General features: G+C 39.7%; 1 protein-coding gene across 4 annotated transcripts in view; it reads left to right on the top strand.

Annotated features, from left to right (window-relative positions):
* LOC140199424 (collagen alpha-3(VI) chain-like) overlaps positions 1 to 21,830 on the top strand; it is a 196,715-nt gene that overhangs the window by 51,887 nt on the left and 122,998 nt on the right. For all 4 annotated transcript variants that reach the window (XM_072261494.1, XM_072261495.1, XM_072261493.1 and 1 more), the window contains 6 exons: positions 1,934 to 2,542; positions 6,011 to 6,610; positions 7,998 to 8,564; positions 13,333 to 13,929; positions 16,545 to 17,141; positions 18,797 to 19,393. In XM_072261494.1, coding sequence (XP_072117595.1) covers positions 1,934 to 2,542; positions 6,011 to 6,610; positions 7,998 to 8,564; positions 13,333 to 13,929; positions 16,545 to 17,141; positions 18,797 to 19,393 — 3,567 coding nt within the window. The remainder of the gene's footprint in view (positions 1 to 1,933; positions 2,543 to 6,010; positions 6,611 to 7,997; positions 8,565 to 13,332; positions 13,930 to 16,544; positions 17,142 to 18,796; positions 19,394 to 21,830) is intronic.

Raw genomic sequence — 21,830 nt, 5'->3', positions numbered from 1 at the left:
CCCGCCTCAAGTCTCTAAGACTCCAGCCTCGCCCTGCCTGCCTGCCAAGCCTCGTCCTTGCCTAGTTCTGGTGTCTGAGCCAGAGGCAAGACCCAGGTACTGGGTCCTTGTCCAATCTCTGGCTCGGAGTCCAAGCCCGAGCTCCTAGCTCTCTTGTCCAGTCCTGTTCCTGGTTCCTGGTTTTCATGTCCATGTCCTTGCCCTCAGCCTGTATCCTAGTCCTGTCCCCAGTACTTCAGTGTCTGTGTCTTGCACTTGGGTCCATTCCCAGTCACCTCCTTATGACAGCTTCTTTTTATGTCTTTGTGTGTCAATAATTTGGTGATGGAATTGATGGCCTTGTGGCCAGGTTTGCAGATAATACGAAGATAAGTGGAGGGGCAAAAAGTGTTAAGGAAGCAGGGAGGCTACAGAGGAGCATAGACGGATTAGGAGAATGGGCAAAGCAATGGCAGATGGAATACAGTGTTAGAAAGTGCATGGTTATGCACTTCAGTTGAGGTATAAAAGTGTAGACTATTTTCTGAACTGGGAGAATATCAAAAAATCCGAGTTGCAAAGAGATTTTGGAGTCTTTGTGCAGGATTCTCTTGAGGTTAGCTTGCAGGTTGAGTCAGTGGTGAGGAAGGCAAATACAATGTTAGCATTCATTTCAAGAGGACTAGAATATAAAAGCAAGGATGTAATGCTGAGTCTTTATAAAGCACTGGTGAGGCCTCACTTGGAATATTGTGAGCAGTTTCGGGCCCTTTATCTTCAAAAGGATGTGCTGACATTAGAGAGGGTTTAGAGGTGGTTCATGAGAATGATTCCAAGATTGAAAGGCTTTTCATATGAGAAATGTTTGATGGTTCTGGGCCTGTACTCGCTGGAATTTAGAAAAATGTAGCAGGAGGTCATTGAAGCCTATCGAATATTGAATGGCCTAGATAAAGTGGATGTGGAGAGAATATTTCCCATAGTGAGAGAGTCTAGGACCAGAAAGCACATTTCAAAATAGAGGTACATCCATTTAGAACAGAGATTAGGATATATATATTTTTTTTAACCAGACAGTGGTAAATCTGTGGATTCATTGCCACAGGCGGCTGTAGAGACCAGGTCATTGGGTGTATTTAAAGTGGAGATTGATAGATTTGATAAATCAAGGATCAAGGCATGAAAGGTTGTGGGAGAAGGCAAAAGAATGGTGTTGAGAGCCATGATCAAATGGCAGAGCAGACTCAATGGGCCGAGTGGCCTAATTTAGCTCCTATACCTTATGGTCTTATTACTGACCTATTCCACTTCATTCTGGGGGGCACTTCAGGTTTTTGAAGGAATGGTTCAAAGTTGAGGTTATCTGATGATGCCATAATCATATTTGATAACTTTGTTTATTTTTCTTGTTTATATTTATCATCTATGTTAACCACTGAAGGATTTCACAATTTTCTCCCATGGGATATGAAGATTTTACGAATATGTTAAGCAGAACTTTTCATCCCAAAACCTGGGTTTGAACCTATAACCAAAGGCTGTGAAAGAATTCAGCGTGAGAATGCTAATAAATCATTCATTTCCGATGAAGTTCTCATGGGAATTAGCAAAATTCAGTCCAGTACAGTAACAGGAGTTTCACTGCTTAAGGAATTTTACCTGAAAATAAATTTAGAAAGTAATCTATTTTCTATCACCAAGGCTCTATCATGATGCACTCAAACTTTACAAGAATAGACATTAAAAGCTGATCTGTTTGCAACACAGTTTTGGGCTGATCAAGTTTTTCAAGAGAAGAGGCTATGTATTTTTTATTGAATAATTAAACTTCCAAGGAAATTTCAATGTCGTATATTTAGGTCCAAGGTGAAGTTGAAGTTAACCTGTTTGTTCTTGTTTATTTGTAGATTTGGGAATGTCTTCAAAATCAAACTAACTTAAAACTGTTTTACAGTTCCGGATAGGAGGAGGGACATTATATTTCTGATGGACGGCAGCTCTAGTGTTGGATCTTCAAACTTTTTGAAAATGCGTGAATTTATCTTAAAAGTAGTTAACAGATTTTCAATTGGACCGAATGCAGTGCAAGTTGCTGTCGTGCAATACAGTGATATTCAAAAAACGGAGTTTAGCCTAAATAGTTACACTGAAAAACGCAAACTAACTATTGCTCTTAAAAAGCTGCGACCGATTGGTGGACCCTCACGTAATACTGGGGCTGCACTGGACTTTGTCCTCAGAGAACAGTTTACCACAGCTGCAGGGAGTCGAGGAGACCAAAATATCCCCCAGTTCCTGGTGCTTGTCACTACTGGACCATCTCAAGATAGCATTCAAATCCCTGCATTTGAGATCAAGAAAAGAGCTATAGTAACGTTTTGTGTCGGAGCTCTACAGGCGGATAGTGCAGAACTGCGTGAGATTGCATTTGCCCCACATTTCGTACTTGAGGTACCTACTTTCCAGGCTCTACTCCAGAAACCGAAAGAGATTGCAGCAATGTTACTCACATTGGGTCCTCCCATAGTGATTACTGAAGAGCCTACAGTTATCACAACCGAAGGTATTGGCATCTTGCGTGTCACTTTTTTCCACTAACTTTATGTTTAGAGTCCTATTATTGTTGAGATGAAATACTTTATTGTCTGCTTGGTGAAACGAAACTGACGTATTAATTTGTTTTGAAGGTAAAATTGGGTGGTCCTTGCATTAAGAAAGGTGAGATCATAGCAGGATGTCCATTCCATTACCAGCTTGTTTTCATTGCCGAGAAGTGCACATGTGAATCATGGAGTGATCTATCAAACACAGGAACCTTTCAGCCCATAAGTAGTGTATGAATCATTGAACAAAATAATTGTGATCTCCTTTCCTTTGTGGACAGCAGTGCTTGAAGCTTAGCAAGGAAGTTAGCTTCTTCTGATAATCAGTTTTTTCTGTTTGTTTCAGAACTGGTCATTTCTCTTGTAAGATAATTAGCTCAGTTTTTCTCTCACCATGAATGTCACCTGACCAGTCCAACACCTCTTGCGTCTCCCACTGTAGATTTCCAGCAGAAGCTGTACCTACATCTCACAGATCCAGTGCCATAGTTCATTCATTCTCGTCCCCTCTCCACCGCCCCCCCCTCGCCCCTCGCCCCTCTTTATCTTTATCTCCTCCATTTTCATCTCTTTTTCCACAAGGGTCAGCCATGATTCCCAAATGTTAATCATCCTGTCTTTGACAGCATTAATCAAATTTGCATCAGGACAATGTTGATCTTCTGTCTATCATGGGCATTCTGTTTGCTTTCTCCATTCCCCTCCCCCCCAACCTGTAACTTACACACACTTTTTTTACTCACTTTTCCAGTTCAGATGAATTACTATTAGAAATAAAACGTTAGCTCTATTTCTCTCTCAACAGATGCAGCTTGATCTGAGTATTTTCAGTATTTTCTGTTTAATGGAAAGAAGCAGCTGGATTACCCATCTTTGAAGATTGTAACATTGAATGTAAAAACATGCATGCCATATTAACTAAAACAGAAATATCCAACAGAAAGATGGTACTGAATTGGTCTTCTCTTCCAAGAATTTGGTATTGGCATGGCTTTGTTGTCCTGCTTATTTTTGAGCATCCTTCTAGTGACTTTTGAAATTAGAGTGCATCCACCTTTGAGTTTCTTGTGCTCTTGGCACTTAAAAATTGCAGTGTTTATTTTTACATTGCAACCCCTTTTATTTCATTTTAAAAGTACAGTTGAATCACTTCACCTTTCTGCCTTTCAAATTCCATCTGCCGGACCTTTTCCATTTCACCAGGCCTTCAGAATTTTGTGAATGTGCTTACTTTTTAACTAGCCATAGATGGCTATGGAGGCTAAGTTACTGGATATATTTAAAGCAAATTTTGATAGGTTCTCGATTGGCAAAGGTGCCAAAACATATCGGGAGAAGACAAGAGAGAGGGAAAATAAATCATTCATGATCAAACTCGATGGGCTGAATAGTCTAATTCTGCACCTATGTCTTATGGTCTTATAATTGTGAGCTGCATATCATCTGCAAATTTTGTTCTGTAAAAACTGAAATCTATGCTGCTGAAATACATCAAACATTCTGGATTTTACCCTGCATTCTTTTTCAACTGCCTTCCCAAAGCCCATAAGGTTATATTTCCCTCATCAGGCCTCTCCATTATTTCATTGAGGACTCATTCAAACCGATCAAACATATTTAACATATCTAAGAGTCAATTCTTTTCCCTAAATCATGTTCACCAGCAATTTTTGTGACACTGATGGATGTTTGATTGAACAGTGCAATAACTTAATCAAGGGTTGATGGAATTCTTGAGGAATTATTTTTCAAAGCAGTGCATCATGTGAACTAAAGCTTCCATAAGGAAAAAAAGGATGGCAAGAGTACGCCAATTACCTTTCATTTGGAAATTAATAACTCATCGCCTCTGTTTAAGAGATAAATTTAAACACTACACAAATTAATTCTAAATATTGCAACTACAATTAGAAGATACATGTGTCCCATGGTCTAATTGGAGTATTGTATCACTTGGCTTTCTTGCTATATATGTCCCATAGACCAATGTCAATCTGCTATCATTGAGGTCTCCCTGTTGAATCTAATCTGGCTGGCTGGTTGTGGGATTTTATAACTGTCACTCAGTGGTGTCTCTCTCTCCACTAAGGGAGGAATAAGAACAAGATGACACAAAAGGATGTCACTGACAGACCCATCATAGCTCACTCCATCACAAAATCCATAGTTCTCACTGCTTCAGGAAAGTAGCTAACGTTATTAAAGACACCTCCCACCATGGTCACTCTCTCTTCTCCCACTTCCATCATGCAGAAAATACAAAACTGGAAAACGCACACCACCGGGCTCAAAGACAACTTCTACCCCACTGTTATAAAATGCTTGCATGGACAACAATGTACAATAACGATGAACTCTTGATGACCTCAGTCTACTTCATTGCACCTACTTCTGCTTGCAACTTATCTGTTGACCCGTACTGCATTTGTAACTGTAACACTATATTCTGCATTCTGTTATTCCAAATCAGGTTACATAGCACTGACATACTGTAAGTCATGAAATCTGTTTTGTGACAGCTCATGTTTTATCATACATCTGTATAGATGGCATGCAAAACAAAGTTTGTCACTGCCTCTCTTGACAATAATAAACCAATTATCAATTACCATTCTCTATCTTCCAACACAGGAACATAAGGTATGAACAGGGCATCAGGTACTTCAAGCGATTTAATATTGATGATGGCTGATCTATGCTGGCCACAACTCCTCTTCTATGCCATTTACCGGTACCTTTCTGTTGCTCAAATCTATTAAATATTACCCACCTCTGTTTTTAATACTTACGAAGATCCAGCTTCCAATACCCGCTGGGACAGAAAATTCCAAAGCTTCATCACCTGTTGAAAGAACCAATTTCAACTCAATGGGCTAAATGGCCTTATTCTGATGTTATATCTTATGGTCTTATGGACATACCTCAGTTTTAAATGACTGTCCTGTTAACTTGCAGCCATGTCCCCTCGCTCAAGGCTCACCCATTTGTTGAAACATCCCAATATCTATCCAGTCACACCCATTCAGAATTCCACATTTGAATAATAATTCACAATATGAGAAAATGAGATATCAAGGGGATGGGTTGATTGTAACTTAAAGTTGGTAATTGACAATTATTATCTGTTCATGTTAAAAAGATAAAGAAGAAGTATTAGTTTTATAAAGTTGCTTGGCTTTTACCCTTCTGTCAAACTCTCTTGATATCTTCCTCTTAGATTTCATTTTAATCATTGGGAAACAACTTGGCTTCTCCGAATGAGACAGAAGTACATACAAATTGGCCTTCAAGTCTGTTACATAAATTGGCTACAATAAGCATCTGTTAACGTCAAGTTACCTTTCAGTGAGAACTGATTTCTTCCAGGTGTTAGGTAACTTTGATTTTGTACAATATATAATAGATCACAAAGTATCTTCTTTTTTCAGTTGTGACACAAGCATTGAATCAGAGAGACATTGTGTTCCTTATTGATGGATCAAGTAACGTTGGCAATGTATACTTCACATTTCTCCGTGAGTTCATCACAAGCATAATTGAAGAACTGAACATTGGAACAGACAGTGTGCGAGTAGCTGTGGTACAGTACAGTAATGATGCAAGACCTCAATTTTATCTAAACAGTTACAACACAAAGTCTGAAGTTTTGAACCATGTACGTGGGCTCAAGCTGATAGGTGGCAGGCCTCTGAACACTGGGGCAGCGATGGACTATGTACGTATAAACTTCTTTTCCAGAGCCTCGGGGAGTAGGATAGAGGAAGGCGTTCCCCAGTTATTGGTAGTTGTTACAGCTGGAAGGTCTGTTGATGATGTTAGACGACCTGCAGAAGCTTTGGCACGAGGAGGCATTCTTACCATTGCCGTTGGAGTGAGTAACGCAGATGTGGAGGAGGTAAAGCGTATTGCATTCAGTGGACAAACGGCTTTCCAAGTAGATGCTTTTGAACGTCTGAGCTCCATCCAGGAAGCCGTGGCTTCATCTGCCAGATCATTGATTCATGGAGGAGTCACTGAAGTACCTTTAGGTATATTGTTTGTCAAAAAATGAGTAGAATTTGTTCTCACATCTTGCTATGTTATTCAGAATGCCAGTTCTCTTAGTGGATAGTGCTAATTGATATTAATGTTAAGCTATAAACTTGCATACTTAAGACCACTTTCAAACAATACCTCCAAATAACTAGTTTCAGTAGGCAAAAGTTTTTAGGATCCTACTACTTTTTTTTGAGGAATGCATACTTTGCTTGGACATTTTAGTTTTCTGTGTCAGAATTTGCCTTTTTCAGGCTGTAACTATAAGAAAACAAGGTATCTGTGTTAATACATGATGATGCTTTAACGAGTCAGGTTATATTATTTGAAAGCAGGTTTTTCTTTGTAATTTATTTTTTATTGAAGTTCATCATCAAACAAACATTTCCATAAGATGTATTTCAGATACAGTACATGTATATCATATAATCATATTTGTCACAAATCTCCACATAATATTTATCTGAGGTATACACTTATAGAAAGGAGAGGAAAGAAAGAACCATGTCCTTTTAAGGCTACTAAGTCTAAATCTTGAGTTCTAGTTAAAAAAAAGAAGCAGCAGCAGCTAAGAAATCCCTTTGTCATTTAATTTAAGCCCTTGCAGATTGCTCAGCACCTGTACTTTGTGTTCTTGGAGAATCCTATTATTGAAACAGTTAATTCAGTCTGTATCTGTACTATTTCACATCAGAGCAATGCCATGTCCCAATCCCTCTCTTAATCTCTCTCTCACACACCGATCACTCCACTTTTGTTCGTTTGGCAGATACCTACATTGTGGAATATTTTTCGTCAGCCAGTTAAACTGCTAGTACAGTTTTGTGATAGAGAAGTAATTGGAGGAAGCCTATGTATCCCTAGAAAGAAAGTAAAAACCCTACGTAGATACCAATACGATCAGGATTTAATCCATATTGCCAAAGATGTAAGACAACGGCACTAATTGTGGCACTGCTTCCTAGCAGCCCTCTTCCTTAGTTTTTGAACTTTTCTTCTAGAGCCCAAAACAGAAAAAAAATGAACACAGAATATGACTATGACACTGAAACATGAAGGTCCAAAACTGAGCGACAGCTTTTATAATATCATAGCTATCCTGTAATGTCTTCAGGGGCAGAGTTCATCTTTATACCTGGAAAGCCCACATGCAGTTGGTAGAGCCTGCATAATTTGTGGTAGCATTGGTGCATTATATTCTGCATTTTGAAATACATTCCATTAAAGCTAATTCAGAATTTAACTACATCCCTAATACTTCCTATGATTTAAATATTTTAAACTCATGTTTCTTCATTCTATATGTTGATTTACTGTCATTTGTAGATTTTATTGGTAGATTTTCATAACGTTTCTATCAATTTTAAAACATTATTTTAGCATTGAAGAGGGACGTTGTCTTCCTAATCGATGGTTCTGCTGGAATGGGACAATCATTTTATCAAGTCCGTGAATTTCTGATAAAAGTGGTCCAGCATCTTGAGATTGGACCTGACAAAGATAAAGTTGCTGTGGTTCGGTATAGTTCTGACCCAAGTGTTGAATTTGGCCTCGATGCTTATTTAACTAAAGATGACGTCCTGGAAGCAATCCGAAGACTCCCAGTAAAAACAGGAAGACCCCTTAATACGGGTGTGGCTTTGGACTTTGTTGCTAGGGATGTCTTCAGTCCATCTGCAGGTAGCAGAAGAGATATTGGTGCTTCACAGATTCTGGTGCTCATCACTGCTGGGAAATCTAGGGATGACGTTAGACCAGCTGCAGGGAGGGTGAAACTAGCTGGTATTGTGCCCATCACTGTCGGAGCCAAGAACGCAGACACATCAGAGCTCCAACAGATTGTGCATGACTCAACATTTATGTTAATCATGAGTGACTTCCAAGATCTATCAGGCATTCAACAGGAGCTTTTATCAAGGATGAGAACAGTGGTTATTTTTGAGGAAGGTAAGAAGTTTTGGTAAATTTATTCCATTATATTGTGTAAGTAGTTGTGAGAATATCCCTTTCCTGTTGCTTTCATGTTCCATACAATAAGACTTCACTATAAGATTTGAGAAAGGTTTCTATAGAATCTGGGAATATAGCTATCCTTCCTTGATGATTCATCAGAGCTGTAGGTGTTGGACATCTGAAATAAAAGGAAAAGAATTGCTAGGAAAACTCAGCAGGTCAGCTGCATCTGTGAGAAGTGAAACCGAGATGACTTTTCAGGTTGAAGAATCTTCAGAAAGCAAAGCTGGAAATCATTTATATATTCAATGGCAGTAGTGAATGCAAAGTGGAGAAACAAGTATTTCTGCAGATGCTGGAAATATTGAGCATCACACACAAAATGCTGGAGGAACTCACCAGGTCAGGCACCAGTCTAGGGATTGAGTTCAAGAGCCACAGGTAATGTTGTAGCTCTATAAAACTCAGGTTAGACCACACTTGGAGTATTATGTTCAGTTCTGATAGGAGGGATGTGGAAGGGCACAGAGAAGATTTACCAGAATGTTGCCCGGATTGGAGTCTTAGGAGGATACTCTGGGTTTTTCTCTTTGAAGCGAAGGTGAATGAGAGAGGTATACAAGATGATAAGAGGCATAGATCGAGTGGTTAGCCAGAGACTTTTTGCGGGGTGGAAATGGTTAATATGAGGGGCCATAATTCTAAGGTGATTGGAAGTAAGTGTAGGACGGATGCCAATGGTAAGTTGTTTACACGGGGAATACTAGACATGTGAAATGCAGTTCTAGTGGAGTGGTAGCAGCAGATACATTAGGGACAATTAAGTGACTCTTAGAAAGGCACATGGATGAAAGAAAAATAGAGGGCTAAGTGGGAGGCAAAGGTTAGATTGATCTTAGAGTAAGTTAAAAGGTTCACACAACATTGTAGGCTAAAGGGCCAGTACTGTGCAATACTATTCTATGTAAAGCAGTTAAAGAATCGTATGGAGAAAGCTGACTTCTGTAGTGAAGGTGTAGATCAGACATTGAATGGTGGAACAGGGTAGGGGCAAAATAACCTTTGCCTCTGCAACTGTGTTAATATCTGTTTAGAAGCAGATATAGCATGTCCTATGGACAAACCTCCATACCATCATTGCAGAAAAAGAGGAATGTAAGTATAGGATGAATTGAGGAGCAGTGGAACCCTCCAACTTTTCTCCAACTTGTTTATTTTCCCTTTACCCACCTTCAACACCTCTCCTGTCCATCACCCCACCACCCATCAAAAGAATATATGGCCCAAGAAGTCATTTGAGAATATTAGTGAGATATATGTAAGAACACATTTCACCAGAGCTCCCACATCAGTTACATATGAAGTGTAATTACATTCATTTTGAAGCCCTGCTTTCTCTTGGCATCATCATTTGGATGGGTTATTATGTTTAGTACCACATGATGATAGCACCATAATAGTGATCCAAGCATCTGCCCACTTTTCTGGCTTTTTTTTAACTGACACACCAGAATGAACTCAATAGGACCAATGCCTAAACTTCGACGGGATTATTCACTCATTCCTTTTGCACACTTTTGTAGCATGAGATCAAATGATCTTTATGAACAGGTTTCATGGACCCTGAAAAAACAGCTTTCTTTTCTGGAAAAGAGTAAACAGTGGACATTTCGGGCCGAAACCCTTCTTCAGGACTGTAGTGAGGTTTGGTCAGTCAGCCTGCTTCTCTGTTTCACATCACCATGCCAATGACACACAGGAAGATCAATACCTGGACTCCAGTGACTGAAAGTACCAGTTGAGACCTTGGAGCTGTTGTCACTCCTCATACCAGCAGTAGTTATGAATATATTTATTTGGAGCCACTGTTGCAAAGGAGCTTGGATTTGCATAGCAGCCAAAAATAAAAGCAGGTGTAAACTATTTAGTAATTTGAACCTGCTCTGCAATTCAATGTGATCATGACTAATAACTCATATTCCAGATTTTCTTCCCGCTTTCTACCCATATATCTTGATCTCTGTGGCCCCACAAGCAATACATCACTCCTTGATTTGGCCTCGATACCTTTCTGTGCTTGCGAACTTCACCAATTACTCTCCTTTCCATTGCGAGATAGAACTAATAGTTGCTAATAAGTTTTTATTACACCAAATCAAAATATTTTAAAAGCTAATGGGGCATGTTAAAGGAAGTTTTGCAGGGACAAGTGCAGAGGGAGTGTCAGGAGGCTAGAAAGCACTGTTGGGGTGGAAGCAGGTACAGTAATGATGTTTAAGAGGCTTTTAGGTACCCATATGAATGTGGAGGGAGAGACTTAGTTAAATTTGGCATTGTGTTCAGCACAGACATTATTGGCTACAGAGTCTGTTCCTGTGCTGTACTGTTCTATGCGCTATGTTCAAATCCTTGCAGAAAAATTCCTGTTCAAAGACAGAACTACTATATCACATACATTTTTTATAACAAATATTCTTAAGTGCTTGTCAAATATAATGTGGCAGATGTGAAAAATTAAGTCGATTTAACATAGGAGGAGTGCTAGGATAAAATTACACCTGTTGAATGGATAAAATAGCTTTTTATTCATTTGAATATACTCTGCTTGTCAGAATTGGGAGCAGAGTTACATCAAAAGATACTCTGCATTGGATTTAGAATTATGACCATAAGACAGAGGATGGAATTTGGTCATTTAGCCCATGGAGTCTGGTCCACCATATTGTCATGGCTGGTCCATTTTCTCTCTCAGCCCCAATATCCTGCCTTCTCCCCATATCCCTTTATGCCATTGACTAATCAAGATCAATCTGCTTTTGCCTTAAATAACCCAATGACTTTGCCTCCACGGCCACCTGTGGCAACAAATTCCATAGATTCACGACTCCCTGGCTAAAGAAATTCCTCCTCATCTCCATGCTAAAAGGATGCCTGTCTATACTGAGACTGTCCCCTCTGGTCTTAGGCTCTCCCACCATTGGAAACATCCTTTCCACATCCACTCAATTAAGGGCTTTCAACATTCGATAGGTTTCAATGAGGACACCCCTCATTCTTCTAAATGTGGAATTATTGATTAATTATAGAAACATAGAAAATAGGTGCAGGAGTAGGCCATTTGGCCCTTTGAGCCTGCACCGCCATTTATTATGATCATGGCTGATCATCCAACTCAGAACCCTGCACCAGCCTTCCCTCCATACTCCCTGATCCCCGTAGCCACAAGGGCCATATCTAACTCCCTCTTAAATATAGCCAATGAACTGGCCTCAACTGTTTCCTGTGGCAGAGAATTCCACAGATTCACCACTCTCTGTGTGAAGAAGTTTTTCCTAATCTCGGTCCTAAAAGGCTTCCCCTTTATCCTCAAACTGTGACCCCTCGTTCTGGACTTCCCCAACATCGGGAACAATCTTCCTGCATCTAGCCTGTCCAATCCCTTTAGGATTTTATACGTTTCAATCAGATCCCCCCTCAATCTTCTAAATTCCAACGAGTACAAGCCCAGTTCATCCAGTCTTTCTTCATATGAAAGTCCTGCCATCCCAGGAATCAATCTGGTGAACCTTCTTTGTACTCCCTCTATGGCAAGGATGTCTTTCCTCAGATTAGGGGACCAAAACTGCACACAATACTCCAGGTGTGGTCTCACCAAGGCCTTGTACAACTGCAGTAATACCTCCCTGCTCCTGTACTCGAATCCTCTCGCTATAAATGCCAGCATACCATTCGCCTTTTTCACCGCCTGCTGTACCTGCATGCCCACTTTCAATGACTGGTGTATAATGACACCCAGGTCTTGTTGCACCTCTCCTTTTCCTAATCGGCCACCATTCAGATAATAATCTGCTTTCCTATTTTTGCCACCAAAGTGGATAACTTCACATTTATCCACATTAAATTGCATCTGCCATGAATTTGCCCACTCACCCAACCGATCCAAGTCACCCTGCATCCTCTTAGCATCCTCCTCACAGCTAACACTGCCGCCCAGCTTCGTGTCATCCGCAAACTTGGAGATGCTGCATTTAATTCCCTTATCCAAGTCATTAATATATATTGTAAACAACTGGGGTCCCAGCACTGAGCCTTGCGGTACCCCACTAGTCACTGCCTGCCATTCTGAAAAGGTCCCGTTTATTCCCACTCTTTGCTTCCTGTCTGCTAACCAATTCTCTATCCACATCAATACCATACCCCCAATACTGTGTGCTTTAAGTTTGCACACTAATCTCCTGTGTGGGACCTTGTCAAAAGCCTTTTGAAAATCCAAATATACCACATCCACTGGTTCTCCCCTATCCACTCTGCTAGCTACATCCTCAAAAAATTCTATGAGATTCGTCAGACATGATTTTCCTTTCACAAATCCATGCTGACTTTGTCCGATATAGGCACATAGGCACATTATGTAGGCACATAGATGACACTAGAATGAGGGCTTACCAGTGAGTTAAATAAACAGCCTCAAATATTTACTTACATTTTAATTGACCATTTTTGAGGTAAGTTAATGCAACAAGACCATGAGCATAACTGGCAAAACTAACCTTCGGTAGTCCATTCAGTAACATGCTATCTTTTTGGTGATAGTACGTCCTGTTCTTATTTTCAGGTTTATCATCTCCTAATTTAGTAAACACATGCATTATTTTTAATGAAAATATGAAAATTAGATGGTTCAGATTTAAAGATGTGTAATATAAATCTGCAACTTTTACAGAAAATGGCTATCTGAATTTTTTAATTCCATTTCCTACAGAAACTGTTAAGAGGGATGTTGTGTTCCTCATTGATGGATCAGAAAATGTCAGACCTGCTTTCTCTTCAATTCAGCAATTCATTTCCAGAATGGTTGACAATCTTGATGTTGGGAGTGACAGAGTCCGAGTCGGTTTGGTTCAGTACAGTGAAGACCCCACTGTAAACTTCTATCTGAATTCCTACACAACTAAAGAGGATCTGAAGCGAGCCATAAGTAATATTGGGCCAAAAGGAGGGCAAAGAGCCAACACTGGAAAAGCACTGGACTATGTCAAGCAGAACATCTTCTCTAGACCTGCTGGAAGCAGGGTGGATGAAGGTGTACCCCAGTTCTTGATCGTCCTCACTGCCAGCAGGTCAGCTGATGATGTTGGTCAGGCAGCCTTGGAACTAAAAGAGGCCGGGATAGCACCTTTCGCCATTGGTTCAGGAGACGCAGATGACAATGAACTGACATACATTTCACTGTCCCCTAATTATATTTTCAAGGTGCCTGATCTACGGGATGTGGAAAAACTATACCAAAATCTGGAGACGCCATTGACACGGCTGAACAAAGATCAGATAATTCAAATCAGAAAAACGGAGGCTAGAGGTGAGAGTGCCATTTCTGTTTTAAAGGAAAATATTTTTGGATCACAGAATATAATGAAGTAAAGTATAAATGCTCTAAACCTCTCAGAAGATCAAGCAGTATTTATAGAAAGAAAAAACAGAGTTAATGTCTCAGATCTGAATGTTAACTGTGGTCTTCCTTCCACAGATGCTGTCTGACCTGTTGTGTGTTTACAGCATTTTCTGTTTTTATTTCAGATTTCTCAATTTGCATTTTAATTTTTACAAAATGCAATGATAATATCAGCTCAATTATATATTATTATTGTGCCAGAATAAATTTAATTGGTGTTAATATTTACCATGATATTGCAGGGCTATACTTCCCTTTGAATGGCTAATTGTTAATTTGTTGAACATCAAAAAATTCTAGCCAGTAGGTTTTCCCCCATGCCCATAATCAGCACACCCATTAACAATCCGAGTGATACAGAGCATCTTACTTTTTTCTGATGTGATTGCTACTACTAGTGATTTTTTCTTTACCAGAAACCCAAGTTTAAGATTTCAAGCCATCTCTGGAGCTCTGAATACCATACTATTGTGTCACTCTAATCTGAGGGTATTTCAGATTCCTCATAGAGAAGGAAAATGTTAACACAAAATTAATTACTCAGTTTAAGGTGTAATAAAAATAATGATTAAGGGTCGCATTCCTTGTCTTAAATACTTCCCAGTGGCATTGGTTATATCTTGGCAGACTAAGGTTTTGTAAACCTGGCATTGAGAAGCTGGGTAAATCATTAGAAATTCAAACGTCTCCTAAGTTACTGAAGGTCAGAAATTTTGCTTATCTCTCTCATTATTTTATCTAAACAACCTCCAAGTATGGTATCTCCAAAACAGTTAGTTGCTTATAACAAGTGTCCCATCAAGTGTGATTAATTGGGTAATATTGCTTCAAGTATAAATTTTGAGCATGGTTATGTATCATTAGTTTTGATTCAATGCCAATTGTAATTATTTGTTAAATGGTATAAAAACACCTTTTGTTACCTTTGAAACAATTCTCTGTCAATGACATCATTATTAGTTATTTAGAATGCGTTAAGAATGAAGTACCTGTAAGATGGAGCAATAACTTATTTAAGTCTATTGCCATATACTATGTTAGATGTGTATGCATTTGCTTCAATATCACGGTACAAAGAGAGAAAAGTGCATTTATATAATGCCTGTCCCAAACTCCGGCTGTGTTGAAGTATTTTGCAGTTAATTGAATATCTTGCATTGGATATTCAATAGTTCAACGGTTCCATTTAGTATTCAAAAAATGTTTGCAATATACATCCTGAAATTCTTCTTCTTCCTCAACATCTACGAAGGCAGAAGAGTGCCCCAAAGAATAAGTGACAGTACGATCGTTAGAATGCCAGAGCCCCCACCACACCCACTCTCACACACAAGCAGCAGCAAGGCATCGAATCTCTCCTCTCCCACTTACTCCAGCAAAAAGCATCAGCACCCTCCACCCACCAGGCAAGCAATGGCAAAGCTCCCAAGAAAGACCATGATCTGCAGAACAACATAAACTAATTGTTCATCTGACAATTCAACATACCACAGACTCTCTCTCCTCAATAAAGAGACAGAGATATGTCCCCTTTCACAGCACGAGGGGAGACATAACTTGCTGATTTGCAATGATAAAGTCTATCGTGTCACTTTGTACTGAGTTCTCTAACTTGAGAATTGGCAACAAACTTTCCCCTCCAATATGTGTGTGTGTGTGAGAGAGAGAGAGAGAGAAAGAGAGAAAAAAAGATGAGAATGAGAATCTGATGTTCCGTTTTCTCCTACGATTCTTCAGTCGGTGGCATCTGCTTAAAAATGGCTCGTCCCCAGGGCTGCAAAGTTTTGGAATCCTGAAGGCATGCTGGTTTTCTAGACTGTGTCCTTGGGATTTCAAAAAGTGGCCTGTCCTGAGCCCCTGGAAGTGGGTACCTCCACCACAAAGAACCAAAGACTAAGTGTAACTCCAGGTCAGGGTCTCCAACAGAACCCCATCCACCCTGAAAAGTGAAAAGAGAGATATCAAAGGTAGAAATTAAGCAGTTTCCGCAGATGAGCTCAAAGGAGTCAATGCCATTGTAGCTCTGTCCTCTTACTATTACTGCTATAAGTGCATTTTACATTTACAAAGATCTCCTGATCTGAAGTCAATGGCATTTCTGCAACAATGGTATTTATGAACCTATATTTCATTTGGTTTTTCAGAAAGCAAATGTTATAGTCTTTTTCTGCATGAGAACGTCCCAAAATGACATTATGATAAGAATCAGATTGTTCTTTATATCGACTGAGGGACTGAGTATTGAACAGGCCATTAAAGATAATTTCCCTCTGGAATAATATGGTAGATTCCTCTGCATCCTCCGATAGAATAAATGAAGTCACAGTTCAATGTTGGACTTTAAAGTCTATGCAGCATTCCCTGAGTATGGCACCGAATTGTCAGCCTAGAATTTTATGATCACTTCTCAGGAGTGAATATTGGTTTATTCCACAGAGATAATACAAATGCAAAGAGCCAAATGACTTCCTTCATTGCTTTAAACAATTTAACTTTTACTGTGTATTATGTATTTCCTACAGAAGCTGCTAAGAGAGATGTTGTGTTCCTTATTGATGGATCAGAAAACGTCAGATCAGCTTTCCCCTCGATTCAAAAATTCATCATCAGAGTGGTTGACAACCTTGACATTGGAAGTGACAAAGCCCGAATTGCTTTGGTTCAGTATAGCGAAGACCCTAGTGTAAACTTCTACCTAAATAGCTATACAACAAAAAGGGATGTGATAGATGTGGTAAATAATCTCAAGCAAAAAGGAGGGCAAAAAGCCAACACTGGTAAAGCACTGGACTATGTCAAAAAGACCATCTTCACGACATCCGCTGGAAGCAGGGTTGATGAAGGTGTACCCCAGTTCTTGATCCTCCTCACTGCCAGCAGGTCAGCTGATGATGTTGGTCAGGCAGCCCTGGAACTGAAAGAGGCCGGGGTAGCACCTTTTGCTATCGGTTCAGGATACGCAGATGACAGTGAACTGACACGGATTTCACTGTCCCCTGAATATACTTTCAAGGTGTCTGATCTACAGGATGTGGAAACAGTACAGCAACATCTGGATTCACCATTGACACTGCTGCGCAAAGAACAGATAATTCAAATCGGGACAATTGCTCTTAAAGGTAAAAAAAAAATCTCATTCCTAGTTAAAAGAAGTCAAGCTTCAAACATTTATAATGAAAGGTTATTAATTTGATACAATAAAAATCATAGTTATGTAAATTCATCCCTTAGTGTGCTTGGCCTTACAATGTAGAAGTGTTAAATAGTATTACCAGTGTGATCCTTCTGCTTAATTGAGTTATCATGAAGCTGCTGAATATCTAAAGTCTCAAGAATAAGTTTAATAAGTACTTCTGAGTTCCTCCAGAATTTTGTGTATGTTGCTTTGAATTTACAGTATTTGCAGACTTTGTGTCCATAATTTAATAAGTTATAGTCTAGATGTTGTATACTATTTAACAATATCATGAATCTCAAATTTGAGATTGTTGTGATGTGCACAAGTACATGCAAAACTGTGTTGCAGCAGCGTTTCAAGCACATACCATTAGTTAAGCAGCAATCACATTTATTTATTGCTGCGGACAATTTTTTACAATCAAAGTGACAGGGGGACCAAAGACCAATAACGGAGACCTACACACAAGATTGAAAAGTAGAGGAAGTGATGCTTTATACACCCTGTGAACAGAGGAGGAAGAAGCAAGAATGGATGCAATAATTTGGTCAATTTGTGGGGCTGTGGGGGAAAAATAGGTTGGTCTGCAAGTCTGCATCCTGATTGTTGACAATGTGATGGGGATGTGGTCCAAGCATGGGATATTTGAAGCATTACAGAATTTAAAATATTCTTATTATGAAAGGTACACTCTTTATTTGAAAGAATACTTTTCTAATTATAGTGGTATAATTCTTTCCCACTCTCCTGACTCGTACATTGTTTGAATAAATACTTTTCAATTTTATCTGTTATTCTCAGGTTAAATATATAGATGTAGATCTTATGCAGAGATTCAACCTAAAATATCAACAATTTCTTTCTTCCCACAAATGCTACTCGACCCATTGAGTTTATCTAGTAGGCTGTTTATTGCTCCAGGTTCCAGCGTCTGCAGCCTCCTGAGCCTCTGAACTATATCTCTGCCATTCTTATCACAACCCTCCGTTTCTCCTCTTTTATTTTCTCTCAAATGCTTTACCTTAGTACCAGTCTCTCTATCAATCCCATTTAATACTTATCCCAATTAACCTCTGCAATGGGATGCTGGCCTGAGTTCCAAGGTGTCCCTCTTGAATATGTGCGACCTGACTGAAAATTGTCCCAAAGACATGAGGAATCTAAAGGCTAGATATCTGCACTGTATCATAAGCATGCAATAACCTCCCACCTACTAAATTGTTCAAAATTCACCTGCGCACGTAATAGGTCACTATAATTAAGAACATGACTGGAGGATTTCAAACTTCTACATCATTAAGACATTGAGTTAGTCCTGGACTATATGTTCTAGATACACTCCTTCTATAAAAGCCTCTGAGATTACCTCTAGCCGGCAGAGAGCTGAGCTTGTCACATGGGATGGAATTGAGCAGGACATCATTGTAATCAAAGAAAATCCAAAATCAGAAAGTAAAAATAATATTAATCTAATGACATACATCTAATTCAAATAGCAAAAATTGTTGGTGCTTTCTGCAGATGAATGAACACTGCTTTATTTATCCAGCCAATGTCAAGTATAAAGCATAAACTTGTTTGTTTTCTGTTTTGCAGAGTCTGCTCGGAGGGATATTGTTTTCCTCATTGATGGATCAGATAATGTCCGACCTGCATTCCAATCAATTCAAAGGTTCCTCTCCAGAGTGGTTGACACTCTAGACATTGGAAATGACAAAGTCCAGGTTGGTTTGGTTCAGTACAGTGAAGACCCCACTGTAAACTTCTACCTGAACTCCTACACAACTAAAGAGGATGTGAAGCGAGCAATAAATAATATTGGGCCAAAAGGAGGGCAAAGAGCCAACACTGGTAAAGCACTGGACTATGTCAAGCATAACATCTTCACTAGATCCGCTGGAAGCAGGGTGGATGAAGGTGTGCCCCAGTTCTTGATCCTCCTCACTGCCAGCAGGTCAGCGGATGATGTTGGTCAGGCAGCCTTGGAACTGAAAGAGGCCGGGGTAGCGCCTTTCGCCATTGGTTCAGGAGACGCAGATGACAATGAACTGACACAGATTTCACTGTCCCCTAAATATGTTTTCAAGGTGACTGATCTACAGAATGTGGAAAGACTAGAGCAACGTTTGGGCTCCCCACTGACTACACTGAGCAAGAATCTAATAATTCAAATTCAAAGAGGAGTTCTTGCAGGTAAGAATATAGTATGCAGTTTAAAGGAGACATATATTATTTTATATAATGATGAATTATTAATTTGGTGGAATCATTAGCTAATATTTAGTAGTGTATTTTTTCCTTAGTATGTTGCACCACTTTGTATAATGTTGGGTGAGTACCCAAGCATGGGAATGCCACAGCGAGCTGGTCTCTGGCACTGGGCCTTGCACTGTGCATCAGAATGGAAGGAAGGAGAAGAGGAGAGTGGTGGTGATGGGAGATTCAATAGTTAGGAGAAGTGACCGGAGATTTTGTGGAGGTGAAGGAGACTCCTAGAAATATGTCACCTCCTAGGTGCTAGGGTCAGGGATGTATCAGATTCGGTTCACAGCATCCTTAAGGGGGAGGGTTAGCAGTCAGAATTCATGGAACATATTGATACCAACGATTTAGGGAGGAAAAGAGATGATGTCCTGAACAGAGAACATAGGAATCTAGGTAGGAAACTGAAAAGCAGGATCTCAAAGGTAGTAACCTCTGGGTTACTGCCTGTGCCAGTTAGGGTAAGAATAAGATGATTTGGTAGATGCCCGTGTCGCTGAGGAATTTGGTACAGGCGGCAGGGTTTCATATTTATGGATCATATAGGATCTCTTCTGGGAAAGATATGACCTGCACAAAAGAAGTAGGTTACACCTGAACGTGAGGGGGACCAATATCCTTGTGAGAAAATTTGTTAGGGCTGTTCAGGAGGGTTGACAGGGGTATGGGAACCAGAGTGATAGATCAGAAGATGGAGCAGTTGGTGTAAATGTAGATGCAATGTGTAGAGAACCTGGAAGAAGAATAGGTTGTGCATAGGGCATAATTGCAGTCAGTTAGTTATGTTGAAATGTGTCTATTTTAATGCAAGAAGTATCAGGAACAAAGGAGGATGAACTTAGACTATGAATCAGTATACAGAAGTATGATATTTTGGCCATTATGGAGACTTGGCTATCACAGGGGCAGGAATGGTTGCTGGATATTCTGGGAGTTTAGACGTCTCAGAAGTAACAGGAAGGGAGTTGAAAGTGGTGGAGGAGTGGTATTGTCAATCTCAGTTGGTATCACAATTGCAGAAAGGGAGGACATCATAGAGGGATCATCAACTGGGTCAATGTGTGTGGAAGTCAGAAACAGGAAGGGAGCAACCACTATTGGGATAATTCTATAGATTTCCCAAACACCCCCACCCCACTCCCACAATAGCAACAGAGACACTAAGGAGCAGATCAGGAGGCAGATTTTGGAAAAGTGCAAAAATAACTGGGTTATTGACATGGAGGACTTCTGCTACCCTAATATTGACTGGCAGCCCTCACGACTTGTACATTGATTTCTCTAACTTTCTGCGATTTTTCCTCTTTTTGAACATATTTAACAAATTATGCCCCATCTAATCGTTTTGCACTAAGGCAGTCCCATTCAATATCAATGAAATTACAGAAGTAAAGTAATGATGGAGTAGGTGAAGAATGATAAAGTGATGAAAGGAATGAAACTGTAAAGCAGAAAGAGTAGCAATGTGACAAAAGGAAGATCCAAGTTGGGAAGAGGAAGAGTAGTGAGTAGCTGCATTATTGTTAATTGCAGATAAAAATGGAAACGTCTGAACTTCTGAATTGTTCAGACTAGCAGGCTGTTGCTTGCAATGAACTACGTTCAAAGACTATAGGAAGCTTCATTCCTGCCTCTGTGCTGGTTCATAACTGTTTCAAATCTTTTTGTAGTTCTATTGAAAGGTGCTTAAAGAGGAATAAAGATGGATGGAAATTTTCAGTTCGGATATCCCTCAAGAGAGTTACCATCAGAGATCAATGATTTTTCATGAAAACATTTAATCTTAATGTCAGACCAACTTGCTCAACAATTTTCATCTCTCCCATTACTCCACTTTAGCTCGTGCACCTCTCCAATTTGACCTGGCTCCTCATTATTGCAATAGTCGCTCAATGTGACTGTAGCTCACCAGTCATTTTCTCTCATTCCCTCTCCATTGGGGCTACATGAACTCTCGTTCTGCTTTTTCCAATATGACTTAACTTGCAGCAAAGTTCCTGTGTTTGTGCTATTACAATTTTCTATGAAGTCAGATATGTAGCTCGTACCCTTCTCACTGTTTGTTAACTAAAGTTATTTCTGCTTCACCATAGCCTCATGAAGCAGTTTGTGGTTATGGATCACCTCTACTTACCATACTTCAGTCTTTTTGTTTACGGTATTATTCTCTCTCTAACGTTTCAATTTGTGACCTATCTCCTGCTTGGCAATATTACTTAACCACTGCACGAGGATACTGGCTTGCATTCTGCTCAAGTCCAACTCGGTCAGTCTTATCAGAAAATTGATTTCTGTATACAGAATCTAATAGTTGCAATTCTCCTTTATGTCTGAACTTGCCTAGCAGAGGCAGCCAGGAGATTAATAT

Source organism: Mobula birostris, chromosome 6, assembly GCF_030028105.1.
Source record: "Mobula birostris isolate sMobBir1 chromosome 6, sMobBir1.hap1, whole genome shotgun sequence".
NCBI classification, from domain to species: Eukaryota; Metazoa; Chordata; class Chondrichthyes; order Myliobatiformes; family Myliobatidae; genus Mobula; species Mobula birostris.
This window is presented reverse-complemented; position numbering and strand designations above follow the sequence as displayed.